The sequence below is a fragment of the Gossypium arboreum genome, chromosome 8 (genome assembly GCF_025698485.1).
Source record: "Gossypium arboreum isolate Shixiya-1 chromosome 8, ASM2569848v2, whole genome shotgun sequence".
In the NCBI taxonomy this organism is placed as follows: domain Eukaryota; kingdom Viridiplantae; phylum Streptophyta; class Magnoliopsida; order Malvales; family Malvaceae; genus Gossypium; species Gossypium arboreum.
Genome location: NC_069077.1, coordinates 132,585,648 through 132,602,420, shown reverse-complemented (window position 1 = coordinate 132,602,420; position 16,773 = coordinate 132,585,648). Strand labels below are relative to the sequence as shown.

At 32.5% G+C, this 16,773-nt stretch overlaps 3 protein-coding genes across 5 annotated transcripts; all 3 read right to left on the bottom strand.

Annotated features, from left to right (window-relative positions):
• Window positions 1-2,360: 2,360 nt before the first annotated feature.
• On the bottom strand, window positions 2,361-4,167 carry LOC108452161 (cyclin-U4-1-like). Its single transcript, XM_017749921.2, has 2 exons — window positions 3,434-4,167; window positions 2,361-2,916 (listed from the first exon to the last, which is right to left on the bottom strand). Exons 1-2 carry the CDS (start codon window positions 3,766-3,768, stop codon window positions 2,634-2,636), a joined length of 618 nt encoding a protein of 205 aa, XP_017605410.1. The 5' UTR covers window positions 3,769-4,167; the 3' UTR covers window positions 2,361-2,633.
• A 922-nt stretch (window positions 4,168-5,089) lies between these two features.
• Window positions 5,090-8,855, bottom strand: LOC108453450 (pentatricopeptide repeat-containing protein At1g02150). Of its 2 annotated transcripts, XR_001866558.2 has the most exons (3): window positions 8,359-8,855; window positions 6,030-7,420; window positions 5,090-5,379 (listed from the first exon to the last, which is right to left on the bottom strand). XR_001866558.2 is itself a non-coding variant. In XM_017751555.2 (2 exons), exons 1-2 carry the CDS (start codon window positions 8,722-8,724, stop codon window positions 6,185-6,187), a joined length of 1,602 nt encoding a protein of 533 aa, XP_017607044.1. In that variant the 5' UTR covers window positions 8,725-8,855; the 3' UTR covers window positions 5,850-6,184. The 2 variants fall into 2 exon arrangements, 1 of the variants encoding a protein (XP_017607044.1); XM_017751555.2 differs by lacking the exon at window positions 5,090-5,379 and having other exon boundaries at window positions 5,850-7,420.
• A 2,421-nt stretch (window positions 8,856-11,276) lies between these two features.
• Window positions 11,277-14,961, bottom strand: LOC108450876 (probable WRKY transcription factor 12). Of its 2 annotated transcripts, none has more exons than XM_017748643.2 (4): window positions 14,305-14,961; window positions 14,147-14,226; window positions 13,552-13,719; window positions 11,277-11,626 (listed from the first exon to the last, which is right to left on the bottom strand). In XM_017748643.2, exons 1-4 carry the CDS (start codon window positions 14,530-14,532, stop codon window positions 11,464-11,466), a joined length of 639 nt encoding a protein of 212 aa, XP_017604132.1. In that variant the 5' UTR covers window positions 14,533-14,961; the 3' UTR covers window positions 11,277-11,463. The 2 variants fall into 2 exon arrangements, with proteins under 2 accessions (XP_017604132.1, XP_052874185.1); XM_053018225.1 differs by having other exon boundaries at window positions 11,464-11,633; window positions 14,305-14,960.
• Between the last annotated feature and the right edge of the window lie 1,812 nt (window positions 14,962-16,773).

Here is a 16,773-nt window from a genome sequence, read left to right as displayed (position 1 = left end):
AAAATTAATAAAGAAAATCCTAAAGGAAGGGAATCAAACACAAGACCTCAAACACATAATCAAACACCTAACCACTAAACCAGATCAATTTACTTAATACAATCCTACAACATTTATTTAAAAACAGGGTGCGTCCACGCTCTCTGTTCACTAACCCAATTTCTACTAACCAGATTTTTAGGATGTGACAAAGTATAGTAACTTAGTTTCTTCTAATTAAAAGGCTTGCTTTCAATATCGATACTTTTGTAATTAAGCCAATTAGCTTAACTATGCTCCAAAATTCTACACAATGTCATGGACTGCCTAGTTAGGATCCTAACTTACATCTCTCTAATTTCTTAGATGTATGTCAAACCTGCAAGTCTCCTAGAGTGATTGATGATCTTATTAGACTTGCATTATTTCCTTTTTCACTTAGGGACAAATCCAGATTATGGTTAAACTCTTTACTACCAGGATCCATAGATACTTGTAAAGAAGACTACCAAGCTTAAAAATGTAATAAATAACTTTATGTAGTTTGAATTTGAGTCTTTATATGAGTCTTGAGAACGTTTCAACAACTTATCACAAAAATGTTCATATTATGGTATGCTCAAATAGATAGAAGTTCAAGCATTTTATAATGGGTTGTTACATCTACTTAAGTCTATTGTAGATGTTGTAGTTGGTGGTGCATTAATGTCTAAAAAATGTGCAGAAGCTAAAACGTTGCCAAAGGAGGTGGCTTTAAATAGTTATCAGTGGCCGATAGATAGGTTATACTCCTAAACCTAAGGGAGAGCATTAGGCCTTTTCGGTTGGTGTTTTTAATAAACCGACTTAATTGATCATATTCTACAAAAATTGACTCAACTGAATTAGAGCTCAAAAACCTATATGACCAAATCAACTTTAGGTTGGCCAGTTAACCAACTTTAATTATTGGGCTTAGATAATATATATTTATTTATATATTATAAATTTTAAATATATTTTAAATAATTAAATATATATTAAATTAAGTATTTTTTTTGACCAAGTCAATTTGAAAATTTAAAAATTGATAATTGAAATAACCAACAAAATCAAACTCATAACTGAAAAATCGTTCAAACCAAAATCAACTAAACTGATTGGATCGATTTAATTGGTTTCCTTGATTTTAACCAACAATTGCTCTTCTCTACCTAAACTTAAGATAGTCAACCCAAAACCTAAATCCTTAGATACCATAACAACGTGATTTGATACATTTTTAGGTCAAAAAGTTAAGTCTTTTAAGTGTTAAAAAGAGAAGATCATAATGAAGAATACTTAAATGAATAACTTCAAGGAGTTAAAGTTTGTGGCTAATCAACAAAGGAATCTTGTATTTTCAAACTTCCTGTTTTGGCTCCACCCATTTTGAATCCAAGTTGAGGAGGTGGTGCTAACCAAATTAAAACTCTCCCAAAAACAAAACCTACAATCATATCACCAATGACAAGATAATTTGAATGAGATTTCCAAAAAGCTTAAGAATAATGTCAAGTGCCATTTTCTATTGGTTGCCGTTAACCATGCCAGCATTATTAATAATCAAATCAGTCAACTAATAATTTGCGTTAACGAAAGAGAGTCGTTGTTGCAATTATATTTTATTTTTTGTCAATTACCTTTTTCACTGGCCTAATTTTATTAAGCATTACTAAAAAAATTTAATTCATGATTTATTTTTGGAAGGATTAATTAGCAAAAGGGTATTTTGCAAAAAAAAATAATATGGAAGTGGATTTTAATCTTTTATATAAATATTTGTGATTTACTTGAAACGAAGAAGATTGAGATAACCCGATTATATCACAAAACCATTGGAAAACAAAACCTTGTGCTCTTCACTACTGGAAAGATGAGACCACCTTAGCTAAAGATTTGGAGTATTGGTGGGCCGACTGTCCCTAGACTAGCCTAGCATTAAACCCTAAGCTATGCTAAATTCGTTTCCCCATGCCACCGAAGAGAGAAGTATCCTAAGCCACTCAACCTTGCTTGTAAATGTGATTGCACATGTTATATATATATATATATATTAATTTTAACTTGAACTTGAAATTATTATTGGATTAATTTGAATATCACCCTAATAAAGTTAAAAAAATTAAATTTTAAAATAATTCCAACAATTAATTCGAAATCTAAATTCAAAATGGTAATTCTCCCAAAAGAATTTTTAAAGCAGCATATTTTTCTTTCATTCTTTGTTCAACCCAAAGTCTTAATACTTGAGAATCTTAACGTGAACAACGGCATGTGGTATCAATCAAAATTACTCCCTTACAATAACTAGAATTGGGAGGAAAATGAGGAGCATCAATGAAAATGAACCTTACAACGTGTTAAAGGAATTTACAATTTTCCTCATCATTGAAAAAAAAAGGCCACAATCATGAATCAAAACAAAGCAGGAGTAATAAATTCAGAAGAAAGAAAAAAAGACTTACATATATGTATATAGCCAGGCTGTAAAAAAGAAAGCAACTCCCAGTATCTGTACATGCATAAACAATTTGAGATCCAACCCCCCCCCCCCCAAAAAAAAAAAAAAGGAAATCCACAAGAAAACGCCAAAATTGAAACGACATTGAGAGCTAAACACTAAATTGAAGGCCTTAAACAGCTAGTTGTTCCTTTTGATGAGATGTGGATTCCTCGTCACTAAAGCACAAATGGACTTTCAATGTGGACTCTATAGAGGATTCTGGTGCAGTACTTGGTGGTGGAGGTTGCAACATCATCATCATCTGTCTTTGCAGGTAGGAATAGTAGGTGTGAAAGGTTTTGAGGTTTACATTTAAATGGAATCCCAACCCAAATAAAAAATCCACTTCAAGGAAGTTCATTTCTGTTGTACTGATTCCTCCTACTTTTGCATAGAAAGCGTTGTTGTAATACCTGCAAAGATAAATGTTCCAAAAGTCAGGTCAAACTCAATGTTTGGTACTTTGGTAGAATATTAAAAGTGTATTATCCACTTTGTCTTACTTTTTCTTTTTTTCCAGAATATTTGAAGTGTATGGTCAAAAGGAACCAAAAAAATGAACAGGTTGGCCTATCACACTGAACTTCAATTATAGGCTTCTTTGCAGAAACAACTTTGTGTGTGTATATATATTGTTTTCTGACTGTCAGAAGGACAGCCAGGATTCACATGCCTACAATTTGTTGGAACGGCAAAGAAATCATTCTTCTGGCAAATTCAATGGCTCTACAATTCCACCATGTCTAATCATTTGACTTCAACTAAGGGGGAAAAGGTCAAAAAGAAAAGAACCAAAAAAAAAAAAAGAGCTTAAATTCAGTCATAATTCAAAGAACATGGAAGAGATCAAAGTATCTAAAGACCCAAAACCCATAAATGAAATCCAATAATTCTTTGAGTGATTTATACAAACAAGTTAAGAACACTTACATATCATCCATGAACTTTGCAGCAACCATCACACTCGTAATAAGCAAGCGATGAACGTTGAAAGAATTGATGGGCAAGGAGGGTTGCCTTTGAGCAAACCGATCAAGATAAACATAAGCAACAATAAAGCAAGAGGGGCTGCAATTGGCGTACTTGTAAATTCTGTGTAGGTAGCTTTGAATGGAGATGGTTGGGCTTGTTAGGCCATGAAAAACTGAAATCTTCTGAGCCTGGAACCCACAGTTTAGATCGTTGGATTCAGCCACATTTTGGATGAGAGAAGACAAGAAAGTTATGAGATTTGACATCACATTTGGGTTGTCTAGCTCTGCCATGGCTGAGAAGGTTTTTAGGACCAGAAAAGAGTTGAATGTGTTGCGTGGCTTCTCTGGTTGAGGTAAAATATTTATAAAACAGGTAAGGTGGTCGTTAAAGGGTAGGTATTTTCAATGAAAGGAGTACCCATTTGGTGAAGAAACGTGGGATTTTACCAATAAGAGGCTGGTACACGAGTTCAAAGGTATTTATTTATTGAAAATGACTCTATATGACTTGATTTTGAGGTGAAGGTGAAATTAATAGGTTAAAATGTGTTGTTTTCATATAGAAAATACATCATCAAATCGATATTAAAATTTGGAAACTTGTGCTAAAAGGAAGAGAAAGGTGGTTGATTTGGGGATTAAAGTCATTTTGCTTGAAAGGTTTCCCGTGATTAAATTGTAGCTAATGTTGTAGTGGTGATGGCATGCAATGGCCATCATGTGATTTCATGTGGGAAAATGTTGATTGTAATTTGTGGGTCCTGTCTCTGAAAGATACTTGCACTTTGCAGCATGTGTTCCAAATCTAAGCAGATTGGATCTGTTATGTTTTTTTGGGATGGGTACCATGTATTCGGCCTATGCTTTTCTCCTTCTTTTCTAGGATGCTCTTTCCCTATAACAAATTATATATTATATTATATGCCAAACATCCTCAAACATGACTTCAACTTTAAATTAATTCCAAACTTCATTAATTTTTACATGTAGTGTTAAATAAATAACTACTTTTGTAAATTTATTATTTCATTTAGATGTTAAATATTAGTTTTAAAGTTGAATATATTTAAAATATCTTGATCAAACTCTAAATAAAAGTATATACTCTTATCGTAATGGTAACTTAAGTTTGTCATGTTAAATAATAGTAATAATAAAACCAACATGTCATTATGTCAGAATTAAGTTGTTGGTGGTAAATATATATATTTATAATTTAATTATATATTTCATGTCAAATTCAAACTATCAATGTAATACATTTTAAATATGTTTCACATCAAATTCAAATATTCATTTTATGACTAAGCTAATAATTAGGTTAACGAGAAGATTTGATCATTTTATGACTAGGCTAATAATTAGATTATCAAAAGATTTGATTGATATGATAATTGATACTTTAAAAACTCAATTAAAACATTTTGAATTTTGATACTAATTTGTAATATATATTCAGGGTTTTGAATTTTGATGCCAATTTATAATATATATATATATATATATATATATATTCAGGATTATGAGTGTGTAGTGGAAAGAATAAATTATAAAGATAACAACATGTGCCTAATTTTTTAAAAAATTTTAAATATATCTAAAGAGAGACATGTTATCTTCTTAAACTTAGTACCAAATAATAGCCCATAGGATATGCTTGGCAACTTCTGTACTAGATCAGGGATGTTGCATGACTTTTGTGCAGAAAATTAACAACAAAACAATAACTTAGAAGATGAAGACTACCCTGGCCACGGGTCTGCTTTATTTGTCTGCTTTTGTTTGGATTCACGGACTTGTCAAAATTTTGACCTTCTGAAACATCATCTAGTGTGTGGTGATGATATGATTCTTCCATGTATGAATGCTCATTGAGGGTATAGCCTGATATAAATATTCCAGCTGGAAAACAGAAAAATGATGCACCACTTTGTTTTACACATCAAAACACTGTAGTTTGTGATAATCAAATTAGCAACGAAACTTGCAAAACTGGGATTCGTTTTTTTTCTCTTTTTTTCTTTTTTCTATTTGACCCACCTTTGCTCTCACTTCTCATCAATGATCAAAGCATCAGATATTAAAAATATTTTTCCTTAGAACCACTTGAGCACTTTCACTTAGATCTCAGCATAATGATGATTTCAATCAACTTTGGAGATTTAAACCGAAATAAAAGTAACTTGAAAATGTCTTACAAAATCATTAACAAAAAAATCCTCAAAACTCTTCCTTTTTTCAGAAAAAAAATTATAGTTGATAAATGATGTATGACTTGGGACCAAAACAGTTTTAAGATTTTGAAGCCCTACATATAGGTTCAATCAGCTTTCCCAGATATGTTCAATGAAAATTCCTAAGGTGCTAGAAGATTTTATCAATGGCAACAGTTTATGGATTCCAAGTCATGAGAATGATAAACTATCCATATCCCTTCCACAAATGGAAGAAAACTCTTGCCACTTGAGCAGCTTAAATTGGAAAATTCATACATTTGAAACAAGGGCAAAGGAAAGGGCTCCAGCAAGAATTCATGTAGGTGAGTTTTTTACCTGCCAAGTGTATCTTCCCCTGCACAAAATGGTTGGGAGAAATGGCTATAAGTTCACTTTCCTTGCCAACATCAGAGCATATGCTAACTCGTGACTTCCATGATAAGATAGATACAAAACTTTCCCTGCACTTATAGATTTTAAATAATAGGTTATCACGCACTGCCCTGCAGTTGGTTGAGAAGCACCTCCGAATCATCATCCTGATTCTCATCGCCTGAACTATACGTTGGCAATACACTTTCAACAGCACCATCAGATAAGCCAATTTGTGATGCATAAGCTTCATTTTTGAGATATCCTGATTGCCGTAACAATCCCACCACAACCTCCCTAGTTTCCGTGTCCTCTTTTTCATCACAGAGATTAAAGAAGGCAGAAACATTTGTTGGCTTTGGCCTCCAACTTCTTGAACCTTCAGTTGCAAAAGCTTCCTTTAGGCAAGATAGAGCCTCATCGATTCTCTCCTCTTGAATATTCCCTTCAGCAAGAATCTCCCATGAGCTTGAATTTGGCTTTCCTCCCACATCAGCTATGTGATTGAAAAAGCTCTGAGCTTTATCCAAGTTTCCTTCTTTAACATACAACCCCATTAGAAGATTTGCTATTCTAGGGTCATAAGATGTTTTAACTGATAGCCACTCTTCATAAATCTTTTCTGCCCCTTCAATATCACTGGCCCTAACCAGAGATGATATCATAGCATGATAACCCAAATTTGGAATACTGGGGAAAATAGATTTGTAAACCTTCCATATCCGATACACCTCCTCTTTATTACCAACAGTACCATAAAGTGTAATAAGGTAATGATATGGTATACGATCCCGACCGGTGATCCTACTCTCTACATTTCTCAAGCATTCTTCAGCTTTTTCAGACAGTCCCATCTTGATATACATGGTAGCCATTGTGCTAAATGTAGTCCAGTTTGGATTGATACTCCGATCTTCTTTCATCTGCTCATATACTTGTTCCATTCTTTCCACATATCCTTGGGATCCACAAGATGACAACCAGATGTTATAGGAATATATATCTAGACGTACGTTTTTTTCCATCATTTCAGAAATCATTGACTCAACTTTATCATACTCCTTAAGGTTCATATATAGAGTCATCATCACATTAAACGGAAGGGGATGCAAGGCATAACCTTTATTCCTCATATTGTCAATTAAAGATTCTGCCTTTTCTTGCATTCTTGCCCGCACATAGGCATTCAGAAGGGCCCCATAGATTCTCTTGTCCTTCAAAGTATCAGGGAGTTGAAGGAAGAAATCTTCGGCACTTGAAACTCCACGCACCTTAGAAATAAGGTCTAACTGAATTGCAGCATCACTAGCAGAAAATCTAAACCTCTCTCCTCTATTGTTCATCCACTCATACACCTGTACAATTTTGGAAAAGTTTTTAAAAATATGCCTGATGGAAGTACATCAACAACTCTACTGAATAAAAGCGATAACTAATTTTAACTTCCCTAAAACAAATTGACAATTCTACCAGGCCATCCACTACAGTGATCAACAACAACAACGTCTACTTAGCCTTTTACTGTGAACTAGGCTCTGATAAATGTACAACAATTCGCTATTTTGCCTTAATTTTACAACAGACTTGCAATCATTCTAAATTCAGCATCCAAAAATATCACCAAAATGTGCAAATACAAGATAAAAACGATAAATCCTACACCATTGATAAGTTGAATAATAATTATCTTCATTTCACTATGCTTTATAAGAAGAAACAGAAAATCACTCACAACATTGTGTATCTTTTTGGTTGTTTAGGGCACCTCCTATGTCAATTAAGATAGATTCCTCAACTTATTTTGAAGGAATATTAAGAGCTATGCCTAAAAAACCTGTTGCATCAACTGTAAAATATTCTTTGGTCCTACTTAAACCCCAAACTGTGTCTCAAACTCAAAGAGCATTCATCAATATTACCTTACCCCTGTAACTATAGCTTGCAGCAAATCCATCATCTAGACAAGACCTTCAGTTCAGGTGATTCATTGAAATGAAGAGACTGAGAAGGTTCATAAAAAAGGCTTTAACTCCACTCTCTAATGTAATAGGTTCATGTAGCAACCAACAAAGAATTCAACTTTCACCAATAATAACACATACAAATGCAATTCAAAACACCAAAGCACCTAAAGTTAGGGAAGAATTAGATTGCCCAGTAATTATTAAGTAAATTATAGAGTCAAGCAATCGCTGTCTACAACAGATTGCCAAAAAAAAAAAAACCCAGAAATCGAAACACACTAGAAGAGAACACAAAATTCCCTCCTTTTATTTTTTTTTGTTGGGTTTACCTCAAGTGCTTGCTTGAAACGCTTGTACTTCCTTAACTCCTTGACAACCCTACAAAGCTCCCACTTGGTGAGCTTCCTACCTCCTTTTTCCCACTCATTCAACACAGAGGCAGAACCCAATTCAGGGTTTTCCATGAGCGATATTTTCTTATATAGAGCGTTCCATTTGACCATGGGCCTTCTTTCAAAGTCCACGGTCCCATAGCTATGGACTTGAGATATGGAACACGTGATCGGCAGCTTCTGAAAACTTGGGGTTCTGGAAAGGATAAACTTGGGAATCCGGCATGGGAGCTGCCGAGAGTAAGAATCGGCTGAGGAGATCGAAACACGGTGATTCAGCAACGATGAAGGCTGGAGAAGCATTTTCTCTTTTTTTTGTTTGTTTGGCTAAGGGAAGGGTTTAAGGGATTACGCCCAAAAGTGAGAGTGAAGTGGCAGATATTTGATTACTTACCGAGCTTGAAGATAGAGTTCGGGTGAAATTACCTTTATATCCCTCTTTATCAGGCTTCTTTTTCGCGTTTCTAAAGTTTAAATTTGATGATCAATGTTTTGGGGTGCTAAAAAGAAGTTGTATTATTGAGGCTTCTTATTCGGGCCCAATACTTGTTGTATTATTGAAGTATCCGATTTCGAAGGTTTGTCCCATTTTTTTAGAGGACTTAGATAAAAAATTATTAAATATATAAAATAAGTTTAATAAAAATTTAGATCAAATTTAAAATATGAACCGATATCGAGCTTAAATATTCAAAACTTAATTTTGACCTGATTCATTTTCATCATAAAAGTTAAATTATTCAAAATATCAAACAAAAGTTAAACTATTTTTTTTAAACAATTTCATTATATATTGTGATAAGAGTTCAATGATAGAAATAACCAAGACTCATCTCAGCTACAGTACAAATAGAAGCCGATCCTCTTTCATTTATTTCTTTGTATTCTCTTTCATATTCCATTTCTTCATTCCCTTCTATGTGACTCTCTAAAGTTCATTCAAGTGATGTGCGCAATACAAAGTTTTCGGTATAAAACCCTTGTTGTTCATCCTATTATCTCGGCTCGTCCGAAATAAAATAAATAAATAAGTCTCTTCAAAAATCTAGAATTGTATTGTCTTTTATTTCTTTTTATTTATTAGCCTATCCATAAGAATGCGAATGAAACCTCAATTCCTCTAATTGAGCTAGAAGAGAATGTACAAATATTCCTTGAATATTCCAAGTTGTAATTAGTTTCTTATCATTCAATGAGGGTCCCTTATCCAATTTTCAGGCATTAAGATACGTTTCAGTCATGGTTGATTTTCATAAGAGATTCCCAACATGTCATAAGATTCTCGTTCTTGAAAATCCAAATCATAATCTAATCCTATCTGCTATTTTTTAACACAATATTTAAAACTACTTATAGTCCCTTTCCAATTCATAAATAGAAGGATAATGTGCTTCAGCGCACTTGAACCCAGGTCCTCTTATATTGGCAACAATACTCATGCTAATCGAGCTAAAACTTAATCGACAAAAACTAAATATTTTTAAAAGAGATGAAGTAAGAATTTTTTAAATCTCTACTGTCACATTTCAAATTATATTTTCTTTTCTTTTCAAATAAGTTAGTCATTTATTTTATCTCAAAAACTAAATCAAGTTTATAAAAATATTTTATATCATTTTTAACTATTTAAAAAATATTGCCCTTATAAGCCGCCCTTCAAAAGTTTGGCTCAATTTTAACACTTAATCTACCATACATAAAAAAATTATTATATATAAATCTAAAGTATTAAAATTAATATTTTCAATAATTTAATTTTTTAATGTGTTTAATAATTTACAATAAAAATTACAATTGAAAATTAATATGTGCAATAGTTTAATTTTTAACATGGTTAATAATTAGCAATAAAATTACTAGATAGATAGAAATTTTTCTACAAAAAATTTGGAAAATGATAAGTAGATAGAATCTACTTATCACTTAATACATAATAAATTCAATTATTTTTTTATTCCATTTCATTTTAGATTATATTATCCCTTATCAAAAATTTAATTATACTAAATATTTAATTTTAAGTAATATATCAAATAGATTTTCTTACTTAAATTTAGGATTTAATTTTTCAATACTTATTTTTCAACACTAAGAAGAATTTGTTGCTTTCCCATATTATGATTCTAATGGAATATGATTACATGAAATATGGTTTATGAGAATGTCATTGTCAAAAAGTTACTTTACAACGTTTTATTGATTAAAATTCTAAAAAATTACATTAACACATTTGGCATGCTCACCACTTTGTTGGCAATGTAATAGTATTTGTACAAATTTATTCTTATTAAATAAAAATATAGTATTTATATATTTTATTTTCAATAATTTTATTATTAATAAATATTTGAATAATAATATTTATCATTAACAAATATTCAAATTAATCCACGAGATATGATTTGTTCACATTTTGGTTGAATCTAAATTCATTTAAAAATGACTTGTATGTTAATGTAAGATTGTGAAGATGTAAATTTTACAAAATTTTCTCGATATATGACTTGAAATTCATTTACATGGGAAAGTAACTTTCCATCAATTATTCAAGGAATTGCTTTCCATTGTTTATGGAAAATACGTCTCAAAGAAATTTTAAAATAAACTAATTTTTACATATTAAATATTGGAATCAAATTCCCACCAATTAAATTTAGTTGAAAAGGACGTACCAAACATATTCTTACTTTGAACTCTCAATTTTATATCCATTTCATTAGATAATAATTATCAAGACGAATTATTAATTCAAACAATTATTATTAGGAAATGTACAACTCTTAATTTCTTTTAAGATTAAAATATCTTTTATGTCTGAAAATAATTTTTTCAGAATTCGTAAAAAGAAAGAAACAAAGAAAAGAGACCTATCATTGATGAAGTGTTTATAAAATATTTACAATATTGATCTCAAGAAAGGAGGGTGAAACTTGAAAACAAGGACTGAAGCTATAAATTTAGTGATCTAAACCACTAGGATAAACCAACTAAACAAAACCATAATAATAACTTAAAATCGTACTTGTGTATGAAAAAGATGAATTAGAAAGAGGAAAAGGGTTGATGGTCAGAAGAATTAGAATCATGAGAGGGAGAGTGGTTGTGCCTGCCTTCGTAAGTAGTAATCACCATTCGACAATCCTCCGATAATCTTTCAACCCTCTTCTTCACTCTGCAATTATTCTGCGTACACCGATAGTAACTCCTGCCATCTCCAATATATAACACATAATCAATATTACATCTTATTTGCACCACATTTCTCATATCATTACTTGCTTCTAAATTAAACACAATACTTGGAAATCTGCTTTATAAGTAGCTAGCTAAGCTTACTCATCCCCACCTGTAGCCCTAGTATGTTTGTGTGTGTTCAGCGGGACCGTATACTCCGAGAGAATATTTCGAAATGTTGTCCTTGAGGACACCAATCTGATCCTTCAGCAATTGAAGATATTGTCTTCCGGGGAAGGTTTTGTCCCCCTTGTGAAAAGTCGTGTACGGTTTACGGAAAGGGACGCCACAACCGTACATCCACGTATAGTCGAGGCATCTCTTTGTGAATCATACACAGTTCTTTGTGAAGTGGGACAAACCCTCCTTACAATATTTTCAATTGTTGAAGGACCGAATCGACATCTCCATAGATGATACGTCAAAAATTTCTCCTAGAGAAACTGATCCCCCAACAAGACTATTCATCACCATTCCTAAAACTTGGTCTAGATAGAATAATATAGAGAAAACAATAAATTGTAACAAAAAATATGAAAGTTTGAGAGGTGAGATATTTTATCTTAAAGTTTTATTATACCTGTAAGGTACATTAAAATTGTAAAATCTCTGAAATACGGCAGTCAAAATACTATAACAAGAAATTAGGAAATTGCATATTGGTAATTACTTAATTATTGGTATTTTTATTTTAGTTATTTAATTATGGAAAATTAAAAATAGTTATTAAATTATTTGACTTTGTCTTTTTTGATCGCTTGTAGTAAATGGCTAACTGAAAAATGACATATCAACTTTTAAAATTGACATAATAGCAACTTTAACCCTCAATATTCACATATAATGTAATCTTGGTTTTTTTTTATAGTTTTACTTTCTTTTATGATCTTTTCACCTAAAAGTTAGAAATAAATTTATCAGTTAAATTTGATTGAAAATATACCAAAAATAGAAATACTAAAAATCCAAGATAAAATTTTTCATATTTTCTCATTCTTTTAAAAGTAACCATTAATGTCACCAAAAAAGTAAAATTGCAAAAAGATCAAAATACACAATTGGTAAATACCAAGGGATAAATTTTTAGAATCAAGATTGAATTAACTTAATATATAAATATTGAGTGCTAAAGTTATTATTATTCCAATTAAAAGTTGACAAGCTATCTCTCTATTAGCAATTTAATAGCAAACAACCGAAAATGAAATTTACTAATAATGGAATCACTATCAATATAATTTAACTAAAATTATTTTATATAGATATTATAAAGGTAGTTTATAAATGTTTATGAACCCAACCTTTAGTTTTTAACTAAAGGTATTCACCCCATACCTATTAGCAAAAATTATCTACTAATGATATGTGCATGTGCAGAAATAATTAACTCGTGTGTGAGAGATGTAAAAAGAAACGTTTACATGCCCATCTTTTTCAGAGTACCATACGTTCCATGAGTCCATTCCACTTAGAACTTAACTTTAACCCAATAAGTGCTTTGACCACTATTCAGGCAAAAACCAGCGACATTAATGCAAGTCAAATGAATTCATGATTCAAATACTGCAAACCTTAGACGAATTAATATATATACCAACTTCAAACTGGGAAACCACCAAACATGCACAAACAGAAACAAAGAAATCCAACTAAAGTTAATATTCGTAGTTTGAAAATAATGCCAGCACTATCCTTCCCCTCTCCTTCCACACAAATGATATTCCAATATTATGCCTGTATACTGTGAACATTCTATTCTAATAGTTTCTTATAAATATCTTCAAGATTAATAACATTGGGAATATTATTAATCTAACCTTGGCTTAAAATTGGCTACTTATATCCCCTCCATGCATATACAGTGACAAGGAAAGCGAGCATATATAGCAAAAGTACCTTGGATGAAGGCTGTTTTTGACAACCTTCTGCCCATATTTTCTCCACTTGTAACCGTCGTCTAGCACATCCACATCGCTCCTCGTTTGGAAACAAAACCTTGGTTCTCTTAGCTTTCTCCTTACCTTATTATTCACTTTACCCTTCTCTGAGGTTGACCTCCTCCACCTGCCAAATCCCAAACTTTTTTAACCCTTTTTGTAATGGAATAAATATATATATGCCATGGATTTGGGTATAAATGCATATCAAGGCTATCCTTCTTCATGCCCACTAAGAAGAAAGAGAAAGTTGGACCAACATATATGGATATGCTGTAGCTGGTTTAGGTAGGCAAGAAGATATGGCTTATTACTAATATGTTTTAGGTTTTCCCCCCTTTTGTTACCAAAAAAAAAAAAGCATTCCATTAACAAGTGAAGCAATAACCCTTTTAGCCTAGATTATGGAAAGACCTCAAGAAGATGCATACTTATATAGCGTGTTGAATATTGTTTTGGGTGGGGAGTCTCTGTCAGTACGTATGCACTTGAGAGAGAACCTGACTCTATAAATTAAAAAGAAAAAAAATGGAGAGCTAAGATATGAAAAATACCATGAATTATTATTCCCATCGTTGATGTTACTGGAGTAATTCTCGCCCTCTACAGCTTTGGGATCCAAGGTCCTCCCTACCTAAAATTTTACCAACACCAACATTAGATACAAAGATCAGCAATCTGTAAAAGTTATCTTGTCTAACTTATAATATACCTGGTTGTTATGACCAAACGCCACGGTGGTGGAATTGGTGGTGCTACTGTTACCAATCGTGGCGTGATTGAGAGCCTGAGATGTTTGATGATGAGAAGACTGCGCCGGAGCCATGAAACTCATCATCTGGTTTTCTTCATATTGTACAAACCCCATTTCGTGGATCGCCTGTGTGGTTGAGAACGAAACTTTTATCTCATAATTTGAGACTCCCCTTTCTCCTTCCATTATTTCTGCCAAAACCCCCAAAGAAAGGCAAACAACAACCTTCTTCTCCTTCGATTCCTTAAAAATTGCTTGCAAGTTTTTCGTGGTAATGTAGCAACTAGGTTAGGTCCCTATTATTGCAGCATATAGGCCGTTCTGCGACTTGTGTTCCACACATCCACGCGAGAGTCGACGCAGTCTCGGGTCAACTAGTAAACGCTAGATGGAAAATCAATACACCTCCTGGAAACTATTCCAGTCTCATCTTGTTGAACGTGCGCAAGACCTTAACACCCATTGTTTTTATCCAATGCCACAGTAACGGCAAATTATTAAGGGGCCGGAGGTATAAGGTTGTGTACAAGAAAGGAGAGAGAGGACCAGGACATTTATTATGAGCAAATAGTCGGTATTTCTTTGTTTTTCTTTTTATAATCAAGTTAGTTTTACTTTTATATGTTAATTATGAGCAAATACTCTTTTTGATGCATGTGTAAGAGAGCTGTTTGAAGGGGACATATATCATTTCTCTTATTGACTATCATGTTTTTGATATGTATCCTGTCTCAAGTCATGATGTTTTATAGCTAAGGTATACACAGGATCAAGATATATATGACTATCATGTTTGGTTACTTGATAAGGATAATTTTATTATGCTAAGACTATAATTATAATCGTTATAGATGAAGAACATTAACAAAATGTTCTTAATTGATTGGTAGCATCATGTTTCACGGGATCATGTTTCATTCCTCCATGTTGGTTGTTAAATGTGTCTCAAGGTTTTGTATTTAACATGATCAGTAATTTCATCCATCAATAGCAATTAACTATTATATTAATATGTGTGTTTCACATTTTTCATTATAATATGAATTTTTCCATAATATATCAACATTTTCAATTCTTTTTTTGTACCCAAGGAGAGAACAAAGGGCTGGAAAATTTTTGTCAAATCAGAAAGGAATATAAAAATATATATTTTATTGTCTCCCCTCACCAGCATTTTTTTTGTTTTCGACTGACACAATGCATGCACTAAAATTGTGCTCATGAAAAGAGAGAAAATGTATGAAGAATTGCACTTCTTTTAGCAGAGTGGAAAGAAAAACATAAATTCAACCATTAAAACCAACAATTTCATCTCAATATTTTTGGGATCTCTTATGTAGTGTTTTGGTATGGAGATGTCCAAATGCAGGCTCCAAACATAGTTTTTTTTGTGTTATGTTTAAATTTTTTTTAAAGATATAGGTTAGGGTTTTACTGATGCGCTTTATAAATATCAAAATATGTAAATATATAAATATATAAATAAGGGTACTGTTGGGCCTTGATTATGATTCTTCAAGCATATAAGCTAAGGTCATGTCATGTGGGATAGTGTTCATAAGCAGGGTTAGAGAAAACAAAGCATTAAAACACTTAAACTCAGTTAAAAGTTGGCAATTTAATAATTTAGGAAAATGAAAGAGGGGGAGAGGAGAGTGATGGAGGCAATGAGTGGTGGGTTATATCAAAGCTTCCATCCAAGTCCAAATGCAGCCGAAAGATGGAAAACGATTGAGCCTTTCATATCTTGTCAAACCTCATTTACAGTACCCACTCGAACCACCCCCTTGCCTGCAATAAACTGATATATAGGTATATACACATTCTCCTTCCTATTTCTCCCCCTTTCCACTCACTCGCCACATGTTACTTCATCCACAGTCGACCCCCCCCGTCTCTTTATTCCTGTCCATGAAAGCATCCTCCCAACTCCCTCCACCACACCAACAACAACAAGTATATATGGGTGTAGTTATCTATTTTTCCTTTCTCTCTCAACCACTTCCGGTCTGTCCATACATACATCACACAACTACTTTAAGGAAGCAATTTTTTAGTGTAACCTTAACCAGAATATAACACTAATCTCGAGTCCAAAACCTTTATGCTTTGTATCACACACAAAATAATAATAATTAATTTCAAGGAAATAACATGATTACGATGGATAATAAATTGTTGGGCTTCTTAATTTGACTTCATCTCAAGGTAATAACTAAAGTTTATGTGCTGCTTGTCAAGCGATTACTTGATTTATAAGACATTGAAAAGTAAGTGTAGGAGTCAGACAGCGGATTTGGAAAATCGAAATAATAAAATGTTGAGATAAGCAGTATTTTTATTTATGTTCTAATTTTGTAAAGATTTGGGGAAAAAATTTTACGACAAAGAATATCCTCCCTCTCCCATCCATTGGCCTGTTGAGAC

Coding starts and splice junctions, on each gene's coding strand:
- LOC108452161 (XM_017749921.2), bottom strand. CDS start 3,768: ATGGCAGAGCTAGACAACCCAAATGTGATGTCAAATCTCATAACTTTC. Junction 2,917..3,433: donor GCAAAGTTCATGGATGATAT/GTAAGTGTTCTT, acceptor TTATCTTTGCAG/GTATTACAACAACGCTTTCT.
- LOC108453450 (XM_017751555.2), bottom strand. CDS start 8,724: ATGCTTCTCCAGCCTTCATCGTTGCTGAATCACCGTGTTTCGATCTCC. Junction 7,421..8,358: donor GTTTCAAGCAAGCACTTGAG/GTAAACCCAACA, acceptor AAAATTGTACAG/GTGTATGAGTGGATGAACAA.
- LOC108450876 (XM_017748643.2), bottom strand. CDS start 14,532: ATGGAAGGAGAAAGGGGAGTCTCAAATTATGAGATAAAAGTTTCGTTC. Junction 14,227..14,304: donor CGTTTGGTCATAACAACCAG/GTATATTATAAG, acceptor GTAAAATTTTAG/GTAGGGAGGACCTTGGATCC. Junction 13,720..14,146: donor GATGGGAATAATAATTCATG/GTATTTTTCATA, acceptor GGGATTTGGCAG/GTGGAGGAGGTCAACCTCAG.